The 24,505-nt window shown below is 44.9% G+C and overlaps 1 protein-coding gene across 1 annotated transcript in view; it reads left to right on the top strand.

Moving 5' to 3' along the window:
* UBE2R2 (ubiquitin conjugating enzyme E2 R2) overlaps nt 1-24,094 on the top strand; it is a 53,764-nt gene extending 29,670 nt beyond the window's left edge. Inside the window, exons 2-5 of the mRNA XM_082075527.1 lie at nt 11,485-11,571; nt 15,275-15,372; nt 22,145-22,279; nt 23,535-24,094. Of these exons, the coding sequence (XP_081931653.1) occupies nt 11,485-11,571; nt 15,275-15,372; nt 22,145-22,279; nt 23,535-23,754 (540 nt within the window). The 3' untranslated portion in view covers nt 23,755-24,094. The remainder of the gene's footprint in view (nt 1-11,484; nt 11,572-15,274; nt 15,373-22,144; nt 22,280-23,534) is intronic.
* Nucleotides 24,095-24,505: the final 411 nt, after the last annotated feature.

Here is a 24,505-nt window from a genome sequence, read left to right as displayed (position 1 = left end):
ATTGTTACCATTAATGAGATACAAGCTCGACTTTCAAGGGTGTTTGTTCATGTACCAAATGTTGATTGCACTGGTTCTGGTTTTATCAGAAGTGTAAAGGGTACCTGAAATATCTATACTGCACTGCAGATTAATCAGCCTGCTTTGTATTCTTTTGCTGGCTTTTTCAGGAGATATTTCAGCAAAGTGATGATTCTGGCTTTATCTAGATGTCATATTAGTCACTGACATCACAACTAGTTGGAACACAGGTAGAAATATCAACGTGAGCTTTCACTTAAGTGTTGTACTTTCCCTTGTATATCCATCTGCCCAGAAGGATGTCTCTCGAAGCATCTGTGTATTAATGATCATAATGAACAACCATTTTGTAGATGGTTCTTGCCTAGCCATGTGTAATTAGCTTTTTAAATGAAGCATGGTTGTTCTAGCAAGGGGATGACTTCATGGTGTTTGTGGTTCAAACAACAGTAGCACTTTGGAGCCACTGGAGGCCAATGCCGTTGAGTGTCTTGTCCTTGTGACGACAGAGCAGTGCTGTCTGACCTGGCTTTTTTTTAAGCAGACATGTAGTATAAGAGCCAGTCTACTGCTTGGTATTTGCAGGAGCTGGTACTGTAGCAGATTTGGGCTGATGGCTGCTGCTGTTGTCCCCAAAACCCAGACTTGAGTCCATTGTAGTGTGAGGAGCAGCAGCTTAATACTCTGCAGGCCTCAGTGATCTGCCTCTGTGTTTTGGTGTTTGACTTACAGTGAGTGTCTACATTTTGAAGTCATTGAATTAATTAAATGTATCACTTGAACTGGGCTGGCCAAAGCTCAAACTGATATTTTTAGCACTTGAGTGATATTGGGGAATTTGAGGGAGTTTGTCTTGTTTTTGGAAAGCGAAAACTGAGTTAGGATTCATCTTTTTTTTTTGTTAATTCCGTGCAGTGCAGTTTACTGGCAACCATGTTGTTGCTGGTCATGAGTAGAGCTACACTGATGGTAAAGCTGTGAGCTCCAAATCGTCTAAAGCACAAGGCAGGGTTGAAAAGAGGTAGAGAATGACAGAAGGCTGAATGCTTCTTGAATTTGGCTCCTCACTAGCAAAAACCACCCAAAAACCTGTTACTGTAGAAACAATAGCCTGGGTAGCAAGGATGGGTATGTATCAGCTAATGCACCTATTTTAGCTTAAACTTTGAACTTGATCTATTAGAAGCAGCCAATGGTAATGGAGCTGACAGGTGGATCATTATGCAATAATGTGAAAATACGCTTTTGTGTCTCAAACGCCGGCTTCTCACTGGCAAACACCTGCAGACGAAGCGCTGGTTCCTGCAGGGAGCTGGAGGTGCTGGGCAGGGGGGCAGCTTGCACAGGTCTGCCGGGATTATAGACTTGAACACTGGGGCAAAGCATAATGCATTGTAGCAGTATGGTATTATAAATCTAGACTAATATCATGCTGATTGTGTCTCCACACTAGGAGACAGTGCTGTTGTATTTAGCTCTTTGTTTGCAAGTGATGCAGACTTGCCTAGAACTGCTGAGTAAGTGTTGCCTGTGTCTGCCTAGATTTAGTGCCTGTGACCAGCTCCAGACAGGAGAGTTCATGATCAGTAATGCAGTGGATGAAAAATAAGTAGCAGGGCTGTCTAAGTGCTTAGTTGGCTTCTGTGTGGCAGCCAGCATAGATTAGATTTTGACTGCAGTTCCTAGGAGTTGCCATTTAGTTTCTAGAGACCTGTACTCCACGTTTAAAGAAAATCTGGTATGCCAGCTTGAGAAATCTTGTTAGAAGAACTGCTGCGTGCCGTGCTGGGCAAGGCGAAGTTGTGTAACACTGCAGCACAGTGCTATGCTTTTACACTTACAGTGCTATAAATATTCCTTTCCCCTTGCTGCTTATGAAAGTGGTGACTGCATCAAGACCTGCCCAGTGTTTTTAGCAGAAATGTGACTGGCTGTCCCTTGGGGAGAGCTTTCCTCTTGCATCCAGCCCAGCTTGTATATGAAGAGAATCAAGGCAATTAGTCATTCACTGACTCATGAATGGTGCTTGTTTTAAAGAGCTGTCTAAAAATAGTTAAAACAGGCTGAGGGAAAGGGTGTTTGTGTATCAAGCTAGCTTGGACATCTTTTTACTCAGCGGTTGCAGACTCTGCGACTTGCTTCACCAAACAATGAAGCAACCTGCTGTGTCTTGGTGAGTACACAAACAAGGGAATGAATAGGTGAGTTCACAGAAACTCTGTCAAGATTGATGCAAAATGCTGCAAAACTGGGACGTGCTTTGCTTGTGATCACTTGAATTTGAGCAAAGTAAAGTGGAGAGATGAGCAGACAAGTCTGAAGTACACTGTATTCTCAGGCATCAACCATTCTAGATGTGCCTGCATGTAAATCTGCTTCAAGAAAGCGAATGAGGTCATGAAAGTTCAGAACATGAGATTGAACAGGATACTGAGGATGTCATAGGCTAATGCAGTTCTTAATAAGAGACAATCTTCTCGACCCTGAGGCCTGGCAGGCAGAGGCAGGTGCCCAGAATATCAACCCAGTACACATGTCACTTCCACACATGCTGCTGGAGATGCCAGTAATGTAGCATGATACTTTGAATAAGCAACCTTGAATATTCCCACCACTGTTCCAGCAAAACTCTTTATCATTTTTGCAAGTGGAAAGAGTTGGAAAATTGTTTGTTCTGAAGTGGTCACAAACTGTTTCTAGAGTAGCTACACTAGTGTTAGGGCTTTACCAGTTCAGGTGGCAGCATCCTCAGGTATACCTGCAGTAGGACTATTTCAAGTAACAGCTTCTCCAGAGGAGATGTATGATTTGGAATAAACTTAAGTTGTAGTATTGCCAAGTATCTTTGTCTCCTTCAGCAAGTATTACACACTATTACACACTAAAGTTTCACACATTTGGAGTTATTATTCTTATTTTGTCCAAATGGTGAAGTTGGTATGTTTGGACAGATATAAATAAAAACTTGAGTAATCTGTTTCTGCCTGGAAAATTGTCACACGGACTAGCCTCTCTGTATTACACATACCCAGTGAGGCTGATTTCAAGCCATACAATTCTTGTACAGTCTGCAGGCAACTAGAAGGCTTTAGACTCATGAGCACAATCTCAACATGAGGCCTTCAGTGGTGGCAGGAATTTCCTCACATCTGGCCTGTCACAATCTCTAATACATTCAGTCTTTCTTTTTTTTTTTTTTCCTCAAAATCAGGCCTGATCCTGGAATTAAGTTTGAATAGGGGGCAGAATCCAGTAATATTTCAGCATGGGAATTCCTGGGGAAAATACAGAAACCTCACTATGGTGTCAGCTTTCTCACAAGGGAATCTGAAATTGCTTTAGTGTTCAGCTGCTGTGGTTGAAACTCAGAAAAGCTGTTGGGCTGGCAGCTTGCCATACAGAGGAGGACTGAGTAGTTTTGTTTGGTGTTACGTCTTATATAGCTCCTGGTAGTTGCCTTTTGTGTGGTGAGGTGGCAGAAAAATGCAGAAGTGGAGTGAAAATGGACAGGTTATAGGAGAAATACTTGGATGGCTCAGGATGACACTGTTTCCAACATCTCTAGCTGGATGCTACATCTGCAGTTGCTGCAAATATGGTGTTTGCTGTAGCATCATTTAAAATCAAAGTGACAATAAAAATATTGGAAGTAGACCTGGTGGTTGTTAGCCTGATATAGGTGAGTGGTCCTGTGGTCTGCTCCTTTGCCTGAGCTTTGAGGGCACTGACTAGCAGTTTTGGGGAAAAAAATTGTAAAACCAGCACAGGTGTGTCTTAAGCATTTATACCAAGGAGTTCAGAAAGTCCAGCCCTGTCTGGGAAATGCTCTTGCTTTGCCATTATCAGCCTGGGACACGGAGCTGAGGCAGGAAATTCCCCTCAGACCATGGGCACTGTAGTCCTGACCTGTGCACAGATGGAGATGGGCACCTGGCCCAATGCTGGTGGGACTGTGCTCAGTTGTGTGATGGGTAAAGGGAACAGCCCCAGGAGTGTGCAGGTGGCCTCTGGCCAAGGAATCTTCTTGCTCAGCTTCCAGCCTGTCCCCAGCAACCTCCACACACGAGAGCAGTAACAGCTGCCCTGTCTGGAGCTGGATGCTCCCTGGATCAGGAGCACTGACAGTGAGTTTCTAGCCAGAGCCAGAGCAGTTGTGCACGGTTCGGACTGAATGGCACAATTAGCTGGGCAATACTGTGGACTGTCCCTGCTGTAAAACCCACTGCAAGAGAGAAATAGCTTGGACCGCTGAGCTGCTTGAGATGCTAAACACAGCAACCAACCTGAAGAGTGATCATCATAAAGGCAAGAACCTCCTGACTGATCGTCTAGGTTATCAAAGGGAGACAGTATTAAAAAAAATATACACCCTTTTGTTTCTTTTGAGTAATGTTATAAGAAAATGGTTTGGTTTCCAGGCACTGCTTGTCCTAATGGCATTGTTCAAAGCGGTTTTATTTGCTGAGATCCCCTGAGAGGTGGCCCAGGCAACAGGAATGTGAATGTACAAGACTGCAGGAGCTTGGATGCAAACCACTTTAACTGGGCTGTAATGAATTCCCGCTTATCGTTCAGCTCAACCCCGGTTTCATGTTTGTTGTTAGTCGTGACTTCAGGTCTAAGGAGCAAAAAGACCAATATGTGCGTCAAAGCCCATTTTTCAAGGATGTAATTGTAACTTTGGCCATTGTATTGTAGGCTTGTTGCTTTGGTCCAGGTTAGGTGACTTAGCAACAGTCCTAGCTTTATGAACATAGTTACATGGACAGTGAAGTATTTATAAGCAATTTACTGTTAAAATAAATTTTGTTAAAAGAAAACCTGTTTATACCAGAGGAGATTTCCATTGGAAATGAGAGCTTTTAGTAATGTCTCAGATAACTAAATTAGCAAGTGTATGTAAGATGTGATTTAGTGTGAAAGGGGAATGGGCTCTTGCCTGTCAAGCCAGTCTCTGATTTTATAAGTGAACCTCACTTCTTGAGTTATCTTTGCCCTGCTGACTTACGGCTCTATTTTCTTTCTCATTTAGAAGCTTAATGTCCTGTTTATGAGATCTAGTTCACTCACTTTGTGATTTTAAATTCCTTCTGAAGCACTGCAGGTGATTCAGAGCATAAGGGGTTTGCTGCTGTTAGTGTTCACATGGCCATCACAGCAGCAAGGGAGCTTTCAGGACTCACATGAATTAATTTACCTGGTCACTCATCTTCTAATTTGGATCATAGATGTGGTCCTTGTTCTCTAAAAGCACAATGAATGTCAGTAAGCATTGATAGAGTGCTGCTGGGAAATGAGCCCAGAACTGGGACTAAATTACCAGGCCTAGTGCCCAGCTTTGCTGCAAGAGATGACTTGGGTCCTAAGTCATCATACCTGGAGCTGAAATAGCAGCTTTTTACCCTGTCAGATAGTTGACAACACAGCTGGCTAGCCTTAATGATGCTTTGTGGGTTCTGAAGCTGGACAAAATCAAGGTGCTTTAAACCTCATTGATGTGAGAAACATGTTGCTAGTATATCTGACCACTACTGAACATTTTCTGGCACATAGTATTTAATTCTGCGTGTACTAATCCAGGCTTAATGTCGAAGAGGAGAATCCATTTGATGAATTGTATAAATGCTTGATGCGCTAGCAGCAGTAAAGGGCATTTTGTGGGATTGGATACAAACACTTAACCCAGTAGTCATCTGTAGTTCTCTGCTTGGTGGCTTTCCTCTGTGTTAAATGCAGTTAGCATGCTGGCAGGAGGCATTCCTTAGGTGTGCAGCTATGGGAAGTGATGATGTGCACAGCAAGGAGCCTGGTTATGCCTGTTACAAAGAGAAATGGGGAGGCCTTGTGCCATATCTGCAGGTGTGCTAGACCTCTTACTGCAACAGGGAGGGTGACCTGTAGGAGACCTTGGTGGCTCCTGCACACAAAATCAGTAGGGGCTTGTCTGTAGCAGATAGTTACAGAAAAGCACATAATACTTAAACAAAAATCAAATGTTTCCTTTGCATCTGAACTTAAACACTATTTTCAAAGAATGCTTAATTTCACTGGCGCTGTATTTTTTAGCATTGAGATAATTTTCATTTTAAAATATCACAAACTGCCACTTCTGGGAACACTACATTAGGTGTTTGTATTGTTCTGTTAGTCACTGTAAAAGGTGCTGGTGCTCCTGATGTCCCCAAATCAGGTCAGTTGTGACCATACAGAATCACAGATGATGCTGGTGGCTTTCCAGAAGAAGTGTGCTCTTCTCATTGCCTCTCTGCAGTGGGCAGATAGGATGGATTAATCATTCCTACCCTTGCTGCCTGAAGATCAGTGATCTAGGGTTTGTCAGTTCAGAAGAGTAGAATAAATCAGTGTCAGACTACTGAAGTGTCATATACAGCTAGGCTGGAATAAATACTGAATTTCTAGACAGCTGCAGCTGTGAGAGTCTTGTCTGTTAGTGCTCCCCACTGAGAATGAGATGATATTAATATATTTGTCAAGTGCATGGCAAGATCTCCAGAAACAAAGTCACTGTAGTAGTTATTCATAGTGACTGAATCAGGACTTAATCCAGTGATTGGTAGAAGCATTATGTTTGTATTTTCAGTCAAATAACATGGTATCTGGGAAGACTTTATTCTTCTGTCATGCATGGATTTCACTATGGCTTTGCCTTATCCAAAGAGAAGAAAAACAACAAACCTGAAGTGCAGTGACTGATGAGGGTGCCAGGGAACAAGAGTAAAATAGGAAATAAATTAACCACACTGGTAGCAGTATTCTTAAAATGTGTCATGGTGTAACTTAGAGGTTGAAGTTCTTGTGCAGTAGCTGTAAAGGCCTATAAAGGACTGAATCTTCTGCCAGGCTGGTGTCTTCAGTGTAGCATCAGAGGAGTTTGTTCTTTTTCTAGGGACTACAAATATGACTAGTTATAAATTAGGGAAGAGGGGAAATGGATTGCTGTCTTCTCAGCCTTCCTGGCTACTGAGTTTGTTCAGTGGTGTCAAAGAGGCTAATGTCCGGACACTGGAATAGGATTATTTTAGTTTAAGCTCAGCTAGAGGTATCAAGCACATGGTGAATGCAGTAACAGTTGGGTACTTGAAGGTGGGGGACTGAGCTGCATCTTTTATCCTCCTGAACTAGTTGGGCTGTAACTGAGCTAACAACAAGCTGCCTTAAAACTCTGCTGCTCTTTGGTACTTAGCAGTGCCTGGCTGACCTTAGCAGTAATAAGCTCAGATAGCTGACTTGCCTTACATCAGTGAAACTGTAGGGAGGAAACCTTTCTGGGAGCTCTGTTTAAAAAATAAGTTTGTCTAATTTAGTCTTTTGTCTTAATTTTTAGAATTGGGCTTTTAGTGGGAAAAAAGGTCCTATAATCATGGCTGTCGCTGCATCTTTGCAAGCAATCTTGCAGCTTATCTTGGGAATTCATGGCTTGCACAACCGCTCCATGCTGTTTTGGCTGAACATAGTTGGTTTTCTATGAGGTTTGTTAATATTCTTGTTCATAGTTAGCATGGTCCTTTGTTTTGAATGTAGTTCAAGAAAAAGGTAATACCATGAGATACATGGGATTGCAGTAACTCTACTACATTGAGACTTGGCATGGAAGAATGCAAGAACTCACTGATATTGATACTTGTTGACAGAGAAGCCAAGGTTTTCCCTCAGTTTTTTGTGGTTTGTAAGTGGAGGAGAAGCGGATCCAGGATAGCTGACATGAGGTGGCCAACAGAAGTATTCACAGAATGTCAGGGATTGGAAGGGACCTCAAAAGCTCATTCAGTCCAATCCCCCCATGGAGCAGGAACACCCAGATGAGGTTACACAGGAAGGCGTCCAGGCGGGTTTGAATGTCTGCAGAGAAGGAGACTCCACAACCCCCCTGGGCAGCCTGTTCCACTGTCTGTCACCCTCACTGAGAAGAAGTTTCTTCCATACCATGGATGTCACGTTCCATACTGAAGTGGAAAGCTGCTGGGAACAGCCTCTTTCCTTAATGGCCACATTCTCCAAGGGGGTCCTGCTCCTGTTCCTGCTCCCAGGTCCTGGTTCCAGAACCTTCCATGTGCCTCACTGCGAGCACAGTAAAGGTGTGGAGAACAGCAGTGTCCATCTTCTGGAGTTGATTGTTGCAAGTGTGTGTTCTAGTGGCTGGGAAGCTGCCCTGTGGAAAAGGATCTCAGGGTGCTCATTGATAGCACCAGAACATGAGGCAGCAGTGTGCCCAGGTGGCCAAAAAGGCCAACAGCATCCTGGCGTGTCAGGAATAGTCTGAGGAACAGCTTTGGGAACTGGGGCTGTTTATCCTGGAGAAAAGGAGGCTGAGGGGAGACCTTATCACTGTCTGCGACTACCTGAAAGGAGGTTGTAGCATGGAGGGGGTTGGTCTCTTCTCCCAAGTAGCAAGTTATGGGATGAGAGGAAATGGCCTCAAGTTGTGCCAGGGCAGGTTTAGATTGGATATTAGGGAAAAATTCTTAATGAAAAGCATTTTCAGGCATTGGAACAGGCTGCCCAGGGCAGTGATGGAGTCACCATACCTGGAGGTGTTTAAAAGGTGCATAGATTAGGTTCTTAGGAAGATGGTTTAGTGCTAGAGTTAGGTTGTGGCTGGACTCGATCTTAAGGGTCTTTTCCAACCAGAATGACTCTATGATTCTGTGATTCTAAGTGTTTGCTTTGTATCACTTTCCTTTTACTATTATTTCATTAAATCTGTTTCTCTTTTGACCTGTGAATTGTTCTTCCTCTTTCCTTACCTTCCCTCTAGAGAAGGAAAGGTGAAAGAGCAAATGTTGTACTGTTTTGCTGCCAGCTGCACACTTAAATAGCATTCAGTGAGAGCAGAGTGGGTTTATGTAATTTCCCATTATTTCTCTTACAGAAGAGATGTGGAGTAATTCTTTGCAACTTGTTTGTAATGCCTCTGGAAAAGTGTTTGGTTTCGCTTTCAAATTATGGATGATCTCAACATAGGGACCTGAAAATGATGCTGCTTTTGGTGTTGGAAAAAAAAATCCCATCCTGTAATGTGGGCTTCCCTGGTTTGGTGGCTCTGAAATTGGGTGTGTAGAGAAACTTCACTTGCTGTATGCTCCAGTCTAACATCTCAATGTGCTAAACACATACAGGCTGCTTAGAAATGGCTTATCAACAATAATGTGACTCTTTCTTTAAAGACGTGACTGAGTACAGGCAAGCATGGGTCTTGGCTGCCTCCACATGAGGCTGCCTCTAATTTCTCTCCACTTGCATTCCCTGGTGCCAGAGCACAAGAAGCATCCTTCATGTGGCGAAACACTAGCTTTATTTAATTCTGTAATGATTGTTATTTTGGGCAGGCAGATAGCCCTTTTCTGTCAAAGAGCTGGGGCTACAAACCAGGATGTAGAAGTCCGAAACAGTCTTCCAGGATCTATAGCTTCTGCGTGACTCTGCATCACATATGGAGACTATAACTGCTGCAGCCTCAGCCTTTGCACTGGTCTTGAGACAAAATTCTCAGGGTTAGACAATTTGAGAGCAGAGGGTTTTTACTGAGGGAAATGAGACCTATGCCATCAGCTCCTTGAGCATGTATGTGGGATATAAACGCAGTAATGCCAGTACACTAGGAGAAGCATGCCGAAACTATACCTGTGTAGAAGACACGTTGATTCTGCCAAGAAATCTTGTAGGTAGCTCAACCCTGAGTTTTTGTTGTCTCTTGCATTTTTAATCTCAGTCCCTGGGCTGCTTTGTCATGGATTTCATGAAAGTACATGTAAGCACAGGAATGGGCTTTCTTGGGAAAAACTGCAGTGGCCCGGAGGAGTCTGCAGCTCTGGGATGGAAGCGCCTGAGCTGCAGTGAACCTGCTCTGCCCTGGGTGAATCCCTGCTGTGTTACCAGTGCAGGGCAGCACATTGCAGAGCCAGCCATGTCCTCACTGCAGCAGCCGCTCTCTTCTGTGGTGGTGTGGAGACAAGAGGCATCCACTTGCTCTTGGAGCAATGCCATTCTTGTAACTGACCTTAAGCTGTGGGCTGGGATTGTTTAAGTAGATAAATCTTTTGTGAGCGTGCCAGGCTTGGTGCTGCTGTAACATCTGCACACAGTCAGTTTCATGAGCAGGCATGTATGGAATGTAAAGCCATGTGAGCTGCTGAATTCATCTCATAAAGGTGAACAGAAAACCTTTATTTTTCTTTGGTTGCCTGGCACTCTGGCCCCATAAAATCTGGGCTGCGAGGCAAAGGCATATGCTGATCTGTGAGTAAAACTGTAGCTAGGTACTTAATCGCTCAGTAATCCAGTTTTGATTGCTGCATCTGTTTCTGCAAATGAAACTTCCCATAGCTTGTCCCATTGAACAAGGTCAGCACCCTGTGTCCAAGTCGCATGGCTAGATGCTTAAGTGGAAGAGAGTGGCCTGGAATCCTGCTCTCACTGTGTGCATCTTTCTTTCGGGATCTCTCTTGCATTCTCAGTTGCATGTGAGCCCAGCTGTGGTGCAGGGCCGGGAGATGGTTCTCTGGAGGTCCCATGCTAGGCTGGTGGTGGGACTTCCTCAGTGGGTTGAGCAGTGCCAGGGGAAAGGTCTGTGCTCCTCAGTGCAGCAAGCAGCACATGAGTTCCCCTTCACAGGGGAGGGGAGTCCAGATTCAGCCCTTTTCCTACTGTCTGTTTTTTCTGGCTGCTGTGAATGGCAGGACAGCACAGAGAGGTTAATATCCAGTGCTGTGATCTCTGTAGTCTTCCCACAACAGACTCGGCTCTGAGAGTCTTGCCCTGCAGCTGGTTGCTGACCTCAGAAGCACTGGAAGGTGATGTTCGCTGTCATTCCTCATCAATATTTGGTTCATCAAGTTGCACTGACTCATTAAACAGACACAGATGGTATTCGGACTTGGGAAATGCTTGTGGTGGCAAGAAATGTTGTTAGGAACATGGGTAGATAGAGCAGCTTAACTCTCACACGGGAAAGGTAAAACCTTGGGCCTCAGTAGAGGAAGTACCTAACAAGTGTTCTTTTCTGCACGGAAAGAGTAAGTTCAAATACTTGCACTGTCAAATGTAAAACAGGTCTAATCACCTTAGCAAACATTTTTAGCCTGCTTCTGAACCCAGAAAGTAGTATCTTGAGTTGAAGCTTTTCAAATCTACTTTACTGTTTAACAACAGTTGTTGGTTAGTGCTTCCTGAATTAGGATATGGTAGATGCATTTCGGCTTGTTTTTTGAGCATTACCAGCCCATGTCAGTCCTGGTGTTTCGATTTTTTTTTGTTTTGTTCACTTGGTGTTTTGCTCATAGTGAACTGTGTAGAGTTCTACTGTGGGGCCAGATGGACACTGGGATATAAAATGAACAACTTAATAGCCTTGATGGATTCTTTTTCTCCAGTTTTTTGCTGTAATGGTTGCTTTTTGATCTCTTTTGTTCTGTTTCATAGCTAAAATATTTTGCTTTTTTCCAGGCTCACATTAAATTTCCTATTGACTATCCATATTCACCACCTACCTTCAGATTCCTGACCAAAATGTGGCACCCCAACATTTATGAGGTAAGCTTTTTTTAAAAAAATATTTTCCTCGGGCATGTGAGAAGGCTTTCTACTTCCTTAAACTAAGGTAGCAAGGCAGTGTCTCTAGCCATAACTAAAGTGGTTAGCTGTTGGTGTTAAATGCCAGTTTTGTGGCTGAACAGCTAAATCTACATGTTGTAGGAAATGCTGTTCTTGTAGGCGGGGATGGGGTCATTCTCATACCTGTGAGTGCAGCAGGCACAAAGCCATGAGCATTGGTGATTTTGGGGGATTTTTAGAGATTCTTAGATCAAGGTTGGTGAGTGGGGTCTTACTCTGCTGTGATAGTTGAGCTTGAGTTGTTTGTATGCAGTTCAAGTACATTTTAATTTGAGTTTATCCTACCAAATGGTGTGCTGAGAGGAAAATTAAGGGAAAACAAGTCTTCTGCAGCAGTTGGCCTACAAATGAATGACTCTGGATTTGGGGTGCTCTGACTGATTTCCCAGCTTGAAGTGGCCCTTAGTTCAGTGTGTGTGTGTGGGTCATGTTCAGAGGGTAATGCCGTGGCTGTCGAGTCTGTAATTGGACCCTGGTACAATGACGTAGCAGGTCCAGAATGGGAATGGTTTTCTATAGGAGCAATTGGTTCAAAATTACCAAGTTTCATAGAGCTGTATTTGAAAGCCAAAGGCCTGGTTTGGCTCAAAGCTTGACTTTTAGTGGAGGCCAGTCAAATCCTGCTAGACTTTTGGATATCCTAGAGAAGTGTCAGCCTGCTGGGAGTACTGGTTGAGTACTTTGAGGAGCTAAAGAACTTTCAAAATGTTCCTGTTGATGTAGCTCTGCTGCCTTATCACAGGTCTTCCTGTGAGAGGTTTGCATGCTTCCTTTGGCTCCACTGTAAAACAGTCTTGTCCTTGCTGTGAACAAATAATTGCTTCAGCTGATGCCTTGGAAGGCCCCTTTCTAAGAAATTTTTGCTGCTGAAATGTACAGCATGGAATGAGTGTGCTTCAAATGTCATGGTGAAGACTGCACTCATGGCTTAGTAATAAATGGCTAAAAGGCCTCTCCAAACTTCGGTGCAGAACAGGATAGTAACCAGCTTTAATTACTGGGTGCTCAGGAGGATTGCCTTAAGCCCAGCAACATCTGAATTGAGTCATCTGACAGACTTCTGACTTAAGTTTTGGACTCAGTGCAGAATCTTGCATGTAGCCAAGGATGGTGTTTCTCTTTAAGGCTCTGTTTCACTTATATGGGAGTTTGATCTATAAATAAAGACAACTTTGAGACCTGCAGATTATTGCAGATCCGTACTGAGGTTGTTCATTCTGAATCCAGAATTTCTCATGCAGGAGGTGAGTGGGAAATGGTTACCAAAATGGTATGTACAAAATAAGTCTTAGAAAGGACCTCTCCCAGTCCTGGTGGTAAAGATGAAAAATTTGCTCTAGAGACAACTGAAGAAACTAACCCAAAGCTTGACTGGTGTATTTTGGGGTTGCTGTTCAAACGCTCCAGCTCTCAGCTTTGTACTTTGTGTTCATAGCGGTATTTCTTGGAGCTGAGGGAATCTGAAGCAGCTTGCAGCTTGTTTTGGAAACAACATTTAAGCAATGAAGATGAGGCAGTGGGATAACCCCAGTTGAAACTGAGAATAAATCAGCAAAGAGCTTGAGGTTTGAGGGTTTGTCAGGAGGAGAAAAAAAAAGTGCAAAGATGATGAAAGAAAGTAGCGATTTACAGAGTCTGCAGGTGGGACTAGATGGAGAGTTTGGGGCTGATGTTCCAGTTCTGAGTAACTTGTTTTCCCCATCTCTAGTTTACTTGGGTCATCTAGTTAAATTTTGGTGAAACTACATTTGTTTGTGCTTTGTTTTTATGACATAACTGTTACCACTGCAGATGGAAGTATAGGTTATTTCCCATTGGCAGATAAATACTCCATCTAACTTGTTTATTTCTTTCAAAAATGTATCTAAGGAAAGGCTCTCCTTGGCTACACTGGTCCCTAAAACCTTGTGCTGAACTCACTGGGTCCCATGACACATTTACCCTTCCAGATCCTGTAAGGCAGTGCTGCCCTGCGTGATTTTCCAAATGTGTAACACTGATTGCTGGAAGAGGGAAACTTCTTGTTTCCCTCTGTAGTTTTATATTGCCAAATATCTGCTAGTCCACACGCTGCTGACCTGATCACTTGAGGAACTTCCCCCAAGTGCTGTGATGCTTTCTCCTGGCCACTAGTGCTGTGTTTGCCCAGGAGATTGTTAAAGAATAAACTGGGTAAACTTGTGGAGATTTTTAATAAAGCCAGAACAGGCTGGAAAGGCTGGAACATAAACTAACACTGGCTAGGTTAACTTTACCTTAGTAGGATATTAAAAAATATTTATAGATTGCACAAACTTGTTGGATGCCTAAAGATGGAACTGCTCTGTTGTGGCAAACGGTTCCAGCAATGTAAGTGGGTGCTTGGGTATTCAGCAGGTCCAGGTGCTATGTTGCTCTGTGTAGTTGTGTTCTTGATAAAAACCTGCTTCAGAATAATGGGGGCTTGCTAGATCAGCATACCTGGGAGGGTTGGCAAGGCACTGAAATCTGGCTACTGATCACAAGCCTCCAGTGTTGAAGTATGATCTTGTTTGACTATAAAACAGATGTCATGGCTAATCAAGGTGAGTTGAAATGTTTGGGAGGCCCCTCAGGTGAGCTGGTGCTGTCTGTAGCTTTGATCCATGGCTGCCCCTGGGGGCTTGTAAGTCATCCCAGGAGCTGGCTGTGAGGGGAAGCGGGGCCTGGGGACACAACATCTGCTGGGTGGCCTTGGGTTCCGTCTGCACCTTCACCCCTTCCTGCAGTAAGGCACTGGGACCCCATGAGCTCCTGGAATTGACTCCAACAGTGAACGTCAGCTGTGGTGAATACTGCTGCAGGACTCCCACAAAGCAGTCGTGTCAACCTGCTGTTGCTGGTGGAGAACTGGTTTTACAGGCTTCTTAAAGCGTTTATAAATGGTAGGCATTATGGAGCTTTAAATCTGTATTCAGGCTATAACACTAGTGAGTGAAACACAGATTGAGGATTGTGTGGCTGTATGGCTTCCATATGCTGCCAAAATATTCTTCCTTTTGCATGCTGGAAGGGATTTTCAGTGAGTCCTTCAGAGAGTATCTCCTGCTTTTATATTTCAAACAGCTGTGTCCTGGGGGAGCAGTGTAAACCTGCCCCACACCATCTGTTCAACCTCGCTGTGTCCTGGGAGAAGCATTCTTTTGATACCTGAGCTAGCAGAGAGTACTAAACCTTTCAATTTAGAAATCCCTGTAGTTAACTGAGCTACCACTGGGAACAAAAAAAAGAATTTAACCCTACTTTGGGTCTCCTGTGACTAAAGCTTAGTTCTGGTACTGTGACAGCACTTGCTGTCTGGAGACCAATTTAGTTCTATGTGACTTCATTACTATTTTTGCTTACTTTGCTACATTCTTTAAACTTGACTTGAGATTTTGTCCCAATTTGCAGACTAACTCTGTTTATTAATAGCAAGGGAAACTTTTGAATGTATACATACTGTAGATTCAGGAAGAATTAAGAAGAGTTTTATTTCTTGCATATTTTTACTGGAACTTGAGGTGTTCTTATCGACAAGGTTAAACTGCTCAGACAGAACCAGAGTGGTGGAGTTGTTGTGAGCCCTCTACCTCTATCCTTAGCTTTTGTTTCTCTCTTGCAGAATGGAGATGTATGTATTTCAATTCTTCACCCACCTGTAGATGACCCACAAAGTGGAGAGCTGCCATCCGAGAGGTGGAACCCTACCCAAAACGTCAGGTAACAGTGTGAATCCATGATGCACAGCGGTGACCTCAAAGGCCTGTTGTCTCTCTCTAAGACTAAGGCCTGTGCTGGGAGAGGCTGGGAATGGAATTTAAGACTTTATGGGCTTTAGGGCTTCAGCTGGTGGGAACCAGACTTATCAAGCTGTCTAAAGATACTGGAGTGCTGTGTGTCTTGATGCTGGGATAGCAATGTGGAGACTTCTGTTCACAGGGTTTCATGCTCTTGAACCAAATTGTCTCAAATTATCATTTCCCAGTGTGTTATCCTACACCTGCATTTTTCAAATTCCTCCAAGTTACTACTAGTGGAAAAGAGCATTTTTGAGTATTCAGGCCCATTCAGGTAGTCATCATCCTACCTACTGTTTGCCTTCCAGTATTTGTCTGTCTCCTGTCCTGCATCATGGTATCTTGCGCAGTTAGCCAGGCATTTTTTTCCCTGCCAAAATAATGGAGGATTGCTGAGTACCAGAGGCATTCAAGGCTAACCTGTCCACTTTTGTTAAACACCACCTGAATTTAATTTTCATTGCAAGACATTGCCAGTAAAGAATTGATAAAGCTCAGATCAAGTAGCAACTCAGTGACCTGTGCAGCTGGAGTAGTGAGTGACGTAGTGGAAAAACCTTAAAGAAAGATACTTCCTGTTCTAACTTCTTATTTGGATAATGAATCAGACTAAAGTTAAAATAATTGTCTCTAGATTTTTAGTGTATGTGTGAGCTGACACAGGCAGGTTGCAGGAACAACCACAAAGCGGGGATGAAATGCAAAGTGTAAATTTGTTTTTCTTACCTTGATAACTGAGGGATCCCCAGAAATGCACCCAGGCAGAGGCACACAAGTGGGAACATGGCACTGCAGGGCTCAGTCCTTGCTAGAAGATGACCAAACCTGCTGGTTTTACCTGTATTTCAAGGATTCAAGCAGGCATAGTTTTCCACTGTGCTTTGATCTTTTTCACAGCAAAGCAGGAATCTTGGGCATGTTCAATAAGCTGCCTTTGAGTCTCTAATGGGCCTGTGTTATCTAAACACAAAAGGCGCTATAAGTCAATGCAAAAGTAATTGTGGTTTTGAACCAGGAATTCTAAATATTATAACTAGACTCAAACATCTTTAATCAAAATAGGAACAGTTACAATCAGCACATTTTTGCCATTGAGAAATAAGTTTGTTCGTTCCTGTAGCATAAAAATCCATGCTTTGGGATTTGAACTCTTGGAAAGCATTTTTGCATCCTGCTGGTTTTTCCCTTCAAAAAGTTGTTGAGATCCTTGAAGAAGTGGTACTCAGTTGGCAAGAGGTCAGGTGAATATGGCAGATAAGACAAAGCTTCGTAGCTGAATTTGTTCCACTTTTGAACCGCTGGTTGTGTGTTGTGTGTTCGGGTGCTGTCATGAAGAATCAGGCCCTTTCTGTTGGCCGATGCCGGCTGCAGGTGCTGCAGTTTTTGGTGCATCTCATGGATTTGCTGAGCATCCTTCTCGGATGGAATGGTTTCACCAGGATTCAGAAAGCTGTAGTGGGTCAGACCGGCAGCAGACCACTGGTGACCGTGGCCTTTTTTGGTGCAAGTTTGGCTTTGGGAATTGCCTCGGAGGTTCTTCCCAGTCCACCCACTGAGCCAGTTGTCACTGCTTGTCGTATAAAACCCACTTTTCATTGCATGTCACAATCCAATCGAGAAATGGTTTGTAGCTGTTGTGTAGAATGAGAGAAGGTGACACTTCAAAACAATGATTTTTTTTTTTTTTTAATTTTTGGTCAGCTCATGAGGTACCCACTTATTGAGCTTGTCCAGCTTGCTTCAAATGCTGAACAACTGTGGAATGGTCAATGTTGAGTTCTTTGGGAACTTCTCATATAGTTGTAAGAGGATCAGCTTTGAGTGCTCTCCATTGGTGGTTGTCAACTTTGGCCACCACTACGCTCCTCATCTTCATGGCTCTCGGCTCCTTTGTGGAGCTCCTTGAACCCCCACTGGACTGTATGTCCATTAGCGGTCCCTTGACCAAATGCCTTGTTGGTGTTGAGAGTTCTCTGCTGCTTTACCACACATTTTAAACTCGAATAAGAGCTCAAATTTGCTTTCTGTCTAACATTTCCATAGTCTAAAATAAAATAGTATTAAAAAAAAAATAAAGCAAGAAAAGCACATTAAAACATTTAAGAATGTATTTCAATATCAAACAGCAAATTTCAACAATGCAAAAACTGCAATTCATTTTTCACCAACCTAATGCCTGTCAAGCACAGAAGGCCAAAAGACAATCAGTGTGATATATGTGGGGGTTTTTTATATCCCTGCTGCAGTTGCTTGAGTGTGTTTGCACTTCTTGCTAATCTTCCAATGCGTTTGTATGAGAATGGCGTTCATTTTCAGAGTGATTTATTAGATGTTGGTTCCACAACTTGAAATCTTAGTTACTTATTGATTAAACCCAGATAGACAGCACACCTGAGGGAGTGCAGTGATTTGAGGAGAGTGGTTGGATAGTTTGACTCAGCTTTCATTTAACTTGGCTGCATGAAACTAATTTGAAAAGAGCCTTTGTCAAAGCAGAGATCTAGCAAGGAGGATTTATTGGATTCTTGGCCCTTGGAAGGGGATTGTAAAAGACACACACACATATACACACACAGTCTGCAAAGTGCTGAACCAAAGCTAACGCAGCAGGAGACTGGGAACTGTAGCAGTCAGCAAATTATAGCAAATAATGTTCCTCCTGGAGCGTGCTACTTCAAGGTTAAAAAGGCTCAAGAGAAATGATGAGTCTTAGCTGCGTGAAGTCATGATGGGTTGGTAATCTGACTTTCTGAGCTTAAGGTAAATGTTATCCAATCTATCTGTACCAAGTGCAAGCGGGTATGAAGCAACCTCTCAAAGTTCTAGTTCAGATTTTTAAAAAGGGGGGAAAAAAGCATAAATACTATTTTAAGCTATGTATTGCTAAGTTATCACCTGTCCTTCTGCTCACGTGGCTATTAAGCTGGTTTTTTCATACATGTGATATGGCTAGGAGTTGGTAACAAGCCCCAGCTCACAGTTAGGAAACTGTTTGGGGCATTAATTACTTACTGTGCATACATTTTGAGTATTTCATTATATGGAACCCTAAAGATTGATGAGGAAGTGATGCCAAGACTTAAAGTTGGGGCTTTTTTGACCATTTTAGTTGCTTTTCTCCCTGTCTCACCTCAGTCTGTCTCAGAGGTGCACAGGCCAGAACTGATAGCAGTATTCCAGGATCTTGGTGCATCAGTATCTTGTGAAGGCAGGTGATGTCACAGAATCACAGAATGTCAGGGATTGGAAGGGACCTCAAAAGCTCATCCAGTCCAATCCCCACATGGAGCAGGAACACCCAGATGAGGTTACACAGGAAGGTGTCCAGGAGGGTTTGAATGTCTGCAGAGAAGGAGACTCCACAGCCTCCCTGGGCAGCCTGTTCCAGTGTCTGTCACTCTCACTGTGAAGAAGTTTCTTCTCATATTTAAGTGGAATCTCCTGTGTTCCAGCTTGATCCCATTACCCCTTGTCCTACCATTGTTTGTCACTGAGAAGAGCCTGGCTCCGTCCTTGTGACACTCACTCTTTACATATTTATAAACATTAATGAGGTCACCCCTCAGTCTCCTCTTCTCCAAGCTCAAGAGCCCCAGCTCCCTCAGTCTTTCTTCATAAGGGAGATGCTCCACTCCCTTCATCATCTTTGTTGCCCTGCGCTGGACCCTCTCCAGCAGTTCCCTGTCCTTCTGGAACTGAGGGGCCCAGAACTGGACACAATATTCCAGGTGTGGTCTCATCAGGGCAGAGTAGAGGGGAGGAGAACCTCTCTCATCCCAGCTCGCTGTTGCTTTGTTTACTGAGGATGCCCATTTTTGTTGGCTTTTTGGCTGCTTTAGTGTACTGAGCTGGTTGCAGAAACTGTCCAGATCCTTGCACTGTCCCTTTTTACTTTATATTGGAGAGCAAAAACGTGGTAGGACAAATCTATACCTTCCTCTAAAGGTGGCTCTGAGAGGCTACAGTGTAGATAGTAGCTGGAACAAAAAACCAAATTGTTTTCAGCACAGTATATAACAGTATGTGCTGGTTGGGAGCGCCAGATGCTCTACATGATAGAATAGGATATTTCAGTTGTCCATCAAACTGCCTGACCATTCCAGGGCTGACCAGAAGTTCAGGCGTGTTAAGGGCATTGTCCAAATACCTCTTAAAAATAGGCAGGCTTGGGGCATCCAACACCTCTCTAAGAAGCCTGTTCCAGTGTTTGACCACCCTCTTGGTAAAGAAATGCTTCCTAATGTCCAGTCTAAACATCTCCTGATGCAGCTTTGAACCATTCCCACGTGTGCTATCACTGGATACCAGGGTAGTGTCTGTTTTGGATGAAATTCATCTGTGTCTGTGCCTTCTGTTGATACATGGAGACAAGAAGGCACTGAATGAGCCTGACTCCTCAAGCTTCTGATGGTGGCTCTGCTGATAAAGGGATGTAGAGGGGCTTGCTCTGACCAAGGAAGCAGCACTGTAGACACCTGAAGTGGCATGGCAGCTGAAAAACTTGCTGCTCCCCAGAATGGTGTGTGGGGGATGTAAGAAATCAGCAAGCAGGCTTGATATCCCCACTTATGCGAACAACTTGAATGAAACAACACGGTAGAGTGACCTCGCCCAAGGGAGAAAAAGACCGCTGACAACATTGCAGAGGGTCAGTCTGTATCCAGCCCAGTGCAGTTGGTATCTGGTGATGCTGAGGATGTTTTCTGTCCTGCACGGTTCAGTTATTTTTGTGGGTTTAATCCTGCCTGATCCCACATGCTGGGGTTCCCTTCTTGTTTGTGTACCTTGTTCAGCTTCTGACCCACTGTAGGGAGGGTGTGGGTCAGAGAAGGATGTCCAGCGCTCGGGGTATCGGCAGTGATGGAGCTGAACTAATGTGCTGGTTGGGAATGAGGAGTGCAGAGAGCTTCATCTCTGAAAGACAATAACCTTGGTGTATTTAAATAGCTTTACATTGGCTTTAGGGCACCACAGTGGAAACTAAGCTTCTCCTTGCTTTGTTGATGGAAGTGTGGTAGAGCAGATGTTAAATCCAGACACTAATTCCCGTCCTCGGCCTTCCCTTGCTCTACAGTGAAGCTGCTGCAGTGATGCTGGAGCTGGCATTCTGGCTTTACAGCCTGTTTGCTGAGAACCAAAGCATTTTAAATGAATTGTTGAGATGAAACAAAATATTATCTCTCTTCTGCCCATCACTCCAATCTGACCAGACTGTCTTTTCCAGAGCTGCTGTCCTCGTTTCATCCTGAATTATCATTTGGAAAATAAATTGTAGAAGAGACTGCTAATAGCTGTGCTGAACAGTCTGGCCAGACACAAGTGTGTCATTTTAAAACTTTTCAAGAAGCTCAGCATCCAGATGACCAAGCGTTTCCTGGAATTGTATCCCAGATACACGATGTGGTAGATGTGCTCAGGACACGCTGCTCTGGGTGTGCCCCTAAATCAATGCCCATACAGCTGGGGCTGTTGTCTCCTCTGATCGAACTCTGCAAAGCAGCTGCTTTGTACTGCTGTATTTCAATAATTATTCCTTGCCTCCTGTTCTTCCCTTTCATTTCTATCAAAAGCTGTTGCCAGCAGGACCACCTGGGACACGTGGAGCTGTTGCAGTGGTTGCTACAGCCGGGTGTGTGGAGCTGCCTGATGAGACTTGCTGTTGAGTTTTGTGCTGGTGGTGGCCCTGTCTGAGGAGCAAAGGGCTGAGTCTCTGACCTGCAGTGGGTGGTGGGAAATGCAGGAGAAGGGTCTGGGTGAGGGAGGCAATGACAACAGAGCGGAGCAGCCTGTGGCTCTGCGCTGCCGCTGGAAGTCTGAGAAGGCACCGTGTCTGCCAGGAGTTACATTGACTGGGGTTGGAAGGGACCTCTGGAGATCATCCAGTCCAACCCACCTGCTAAAGCAGGTTCACCAGAGCAGATCACACAGGAATGTGTCCAGGTGGGCTTGAATGTCTCCAGAGAAGGAGACTCCACAGCCTCTCTGGGCAGCCTGTTCCAGGGCTCTGACACCCTCAGAGTAAAGAAGTTTCTCCTCATATTCAGATGGAACCTCCTGTGCTTCAGTCTGTGCCCGTTGTCCCTCATCCTGTCATTGGGCACCACTGAAAGGAGTCTGGTCCCATCCTCTTGACACCCACCCTTCAGATATTTATAAATGTTGATGAGATCCCCTCTCAGCTCCTTTTCTCCAGGCTGAACAGACCCAGCTCTCTGTCTCTCCTCATAAGAAAGATGCTCCAGACCCTTAATCATCTTTGTAGCCCACCACTGGACTCCTTCCAGTAATCCTTATCCTTCTTAAACTGTGGAGCCCAGAACTGGACACAGAACTCCAATATATCACGAGTAATAGGCTCACCAAGCAGGTTTCCAGTCCCACACCGTCCATGGGTAGTGTGGATAAGCTGAATTTTGCCTGATCTGAGGTTTAGCTGCCGCCCCTCTACAAGCATGTGCACAGACGCGATGATCTGTAGTCAGAGGGTAGGTCCTTGAGGTTCATTCAGTGTCACCTTCCCTGCGCCGGTGGCCAGGGTCTGAAGTTCATAAACACCTGCTCTCACTTCAGCTATTATCCTTAGCTTAAGTTTTGACTTTAAACAGGTTACTGATGCATGACGTAAAGAAGTCATCAGCGCCCAGAGTCTGTGAACACGTTAGCTCTGACTCTGCTCTTGTTGTTACCTTTTTCAGGACTATCTTACTGAGTGTAATCTCTTTGCTTAATGAGCCCAACACATTCTCTCCTGCCAATGTGGACGCGTCCGTCATGTTCAGGAAATGGAGGGACAGTAAAGGAAAAGACAAGGAGTATGCTGAAATCATAAGGTAAGCTGTGCCATGTGGGATGCTGTGCTGCCAGCCTCCCACTTTGAATCCTGTAAAACAGGCTGCTTGCAGAATTTGCTGTAACCAACTTCTCACTGTGGTCGCTTCTTTGGAATTGAGTTTTACCATTGTATTCCAAGTTCATGCTTCTGGTCCCTCTAGGTTTTTCAGCACACAGAAGCAGTGCAAACTTCTGGAGCAGAACTAGGCTGATAGCTCTTCAAATTGTTCATTTTTTTGACTAATCTGGCATGATGCTCTGCAAAACCTACTGGCTGCTAGTAAAATCCCATTTGAAGTCCCTGCTTGCCTTTGAGTGCTGCCTGCATTGCTTGGGATGTGATTCAAACTGACTGCATCCCACTAATTCTGCGCTCAGTGCACTCATGAATTGTAATCTTGTCCCTCCAATTTGCGGGAAGATCGGTGGGATCTGGCGAGTGCTTGCAGAGCTGGGTTAGATCAGCTGGAGGCACGGTTCAGTCTAAGACTGTCCTTAGGCTCATCAGGCGCTGGAGGGAGACGATGTGAACTTGAGCCGGGGACGGGCAGCCCATGGCGCCACTGCTGATGGGTCACATCTGCATGGGCTCTGCAAGCTGGGCAGGCAGGTTGTACCCCCAGGAGCTTTGCAGGGCGGTCGCTCTGTGCGAGCAGCCTGGCTGGGAGGTTCTCTCAGTCCCCTCCAGCTCCCTTGGCTGCGGTGGAGCTGGATGTGCTCTGTAAACAGAGAACGAGCCTGAGCGGGCCGGGGCGCAGGGCCCGGCTCTGCTCCCGTGGCTGCAGCGCTTCGCAGCCCAGAGCCCGGCCTGCCCATGGGAAACCTGCTCTGTGCTCTGACCCTCCAGGGGCATCTCAGCGCGCGTGTGTGTGTGTGTGTGTGTGTGTGTGTGTGTGTGCGTGCGTGCCGCGGTTTTGAGCACGGGGGTGGAGTCATCAGTGGTGGAGTCAAAAGTTATCTTGGGAAACCCCTGACCATCCTGTAGCAAACGTGGTGGAATTTGCGCTGAGCTCTGGCCGCGCTCTCACACCGCAGCGCTGTAGAGTAACTGATTCCATATGTTGCTGAGGGCGTGCGTGCCGCAGACACCCTTGGCGCGCTCCCAAGCCTGGGGCTGCGGGAATTAAATCTGCAGTGGTGCTGCTTGTGGCGCCTGAGCCAAACATCAGGTGTCCCGGGTCGGAGCGCTGGGGCCGGGGGCAGCGGCGCTGGCCCAGCACTCGCCCTGCTCACGTCTGTGTGTCCTCCCTGCAGGAAACAGGTTTTGGCTACCAAGGCCGAGGCAGAGAAGGATGGCGTGAAGGTCCCCACTACGCTGGCAGAGTACTGCATCAAAACTAAAGTGCCTTCCAATGACAACAGTTCAGATTTGCTTTATGACGACTTGTACGATGACGACATTGATGACGAAGACGAGGAGGAGGAGGACGCCGACTGTTACGACGATGATGATTCTGGCAATGAGGAGTCGTGACCTGCTCCCTCTATACCCCTGTACTGCCCTGCCGACTCAGGCTAGAAGGGAGCAGCGGTAACCTAGCAGCAGTCCAGCAAAAAAGTGTGGGGGGGGATCAAAAAAAACTTTTTGTCTCCTGCAGTCTCCTGTTGTATGGATCTGTTTGCTCCTTTTTTATGGACCTCTTAGAGACCCTCCACAGAATGTCTGAATTCTTGCATTCTTAACCCTTTCATCACTGTATCATGATTTCTTTTTAAAAAAGAAAAACTCCCCTTTTCACTTCTCTATGAAACGCTCACAGCGAAACAGGTTTGCTCGCGTTTAGATTCTTGAATTAAATACAGTCTTGCATTGAGATGTTTAATGTATTTAAAGCTGGAACAAACCCATTGGAAGCTGAGTTTTTGGGAGTTCAAGTGCTGCATTTACTGGGAAGAAAAAAAAAATCCACACAAAGCAAATTGCCAAGGTTTAGCTGCTCCATTTACAATAGTAGCGTGTGTACATTCGTTTAGCCTTGTGGTGGTGGCTTTTCCTTTATAAGGTGTGGGGCGGAGAGTGTGAAGCTACTGTGTGTTGAGCTTGGTGGGATGTTACTGAAAGGTACAGTATTCCTTTTCAGCCTACTCAAGTTAGAAAATAGCTCTGGTCCCTGGAGCCCTGGAGGGCACAAATCAGCTTTGTCTCTGAAAAAGGCTTGTGGTATGAACCCTGAAATAAACACTTAACACTTCACGTCTGTACAACTGAGCCCTGGGTTGCTATT

The sequence above is a fragment of the Streptopelia decaocto genome (genome assembly GCF_964273445.1).
Source record: "Streptopelia decaocto genome assembly, chromosome: Z".
NCBI lineage: Eukaryota > Metazoa > Chordata > Aves > Columbiformes > Columbidae > Streptopelia > Streptopelia decaocto.
This window is presented reverse-complemented; position numbering and strand designations above follow the sequence as displayed.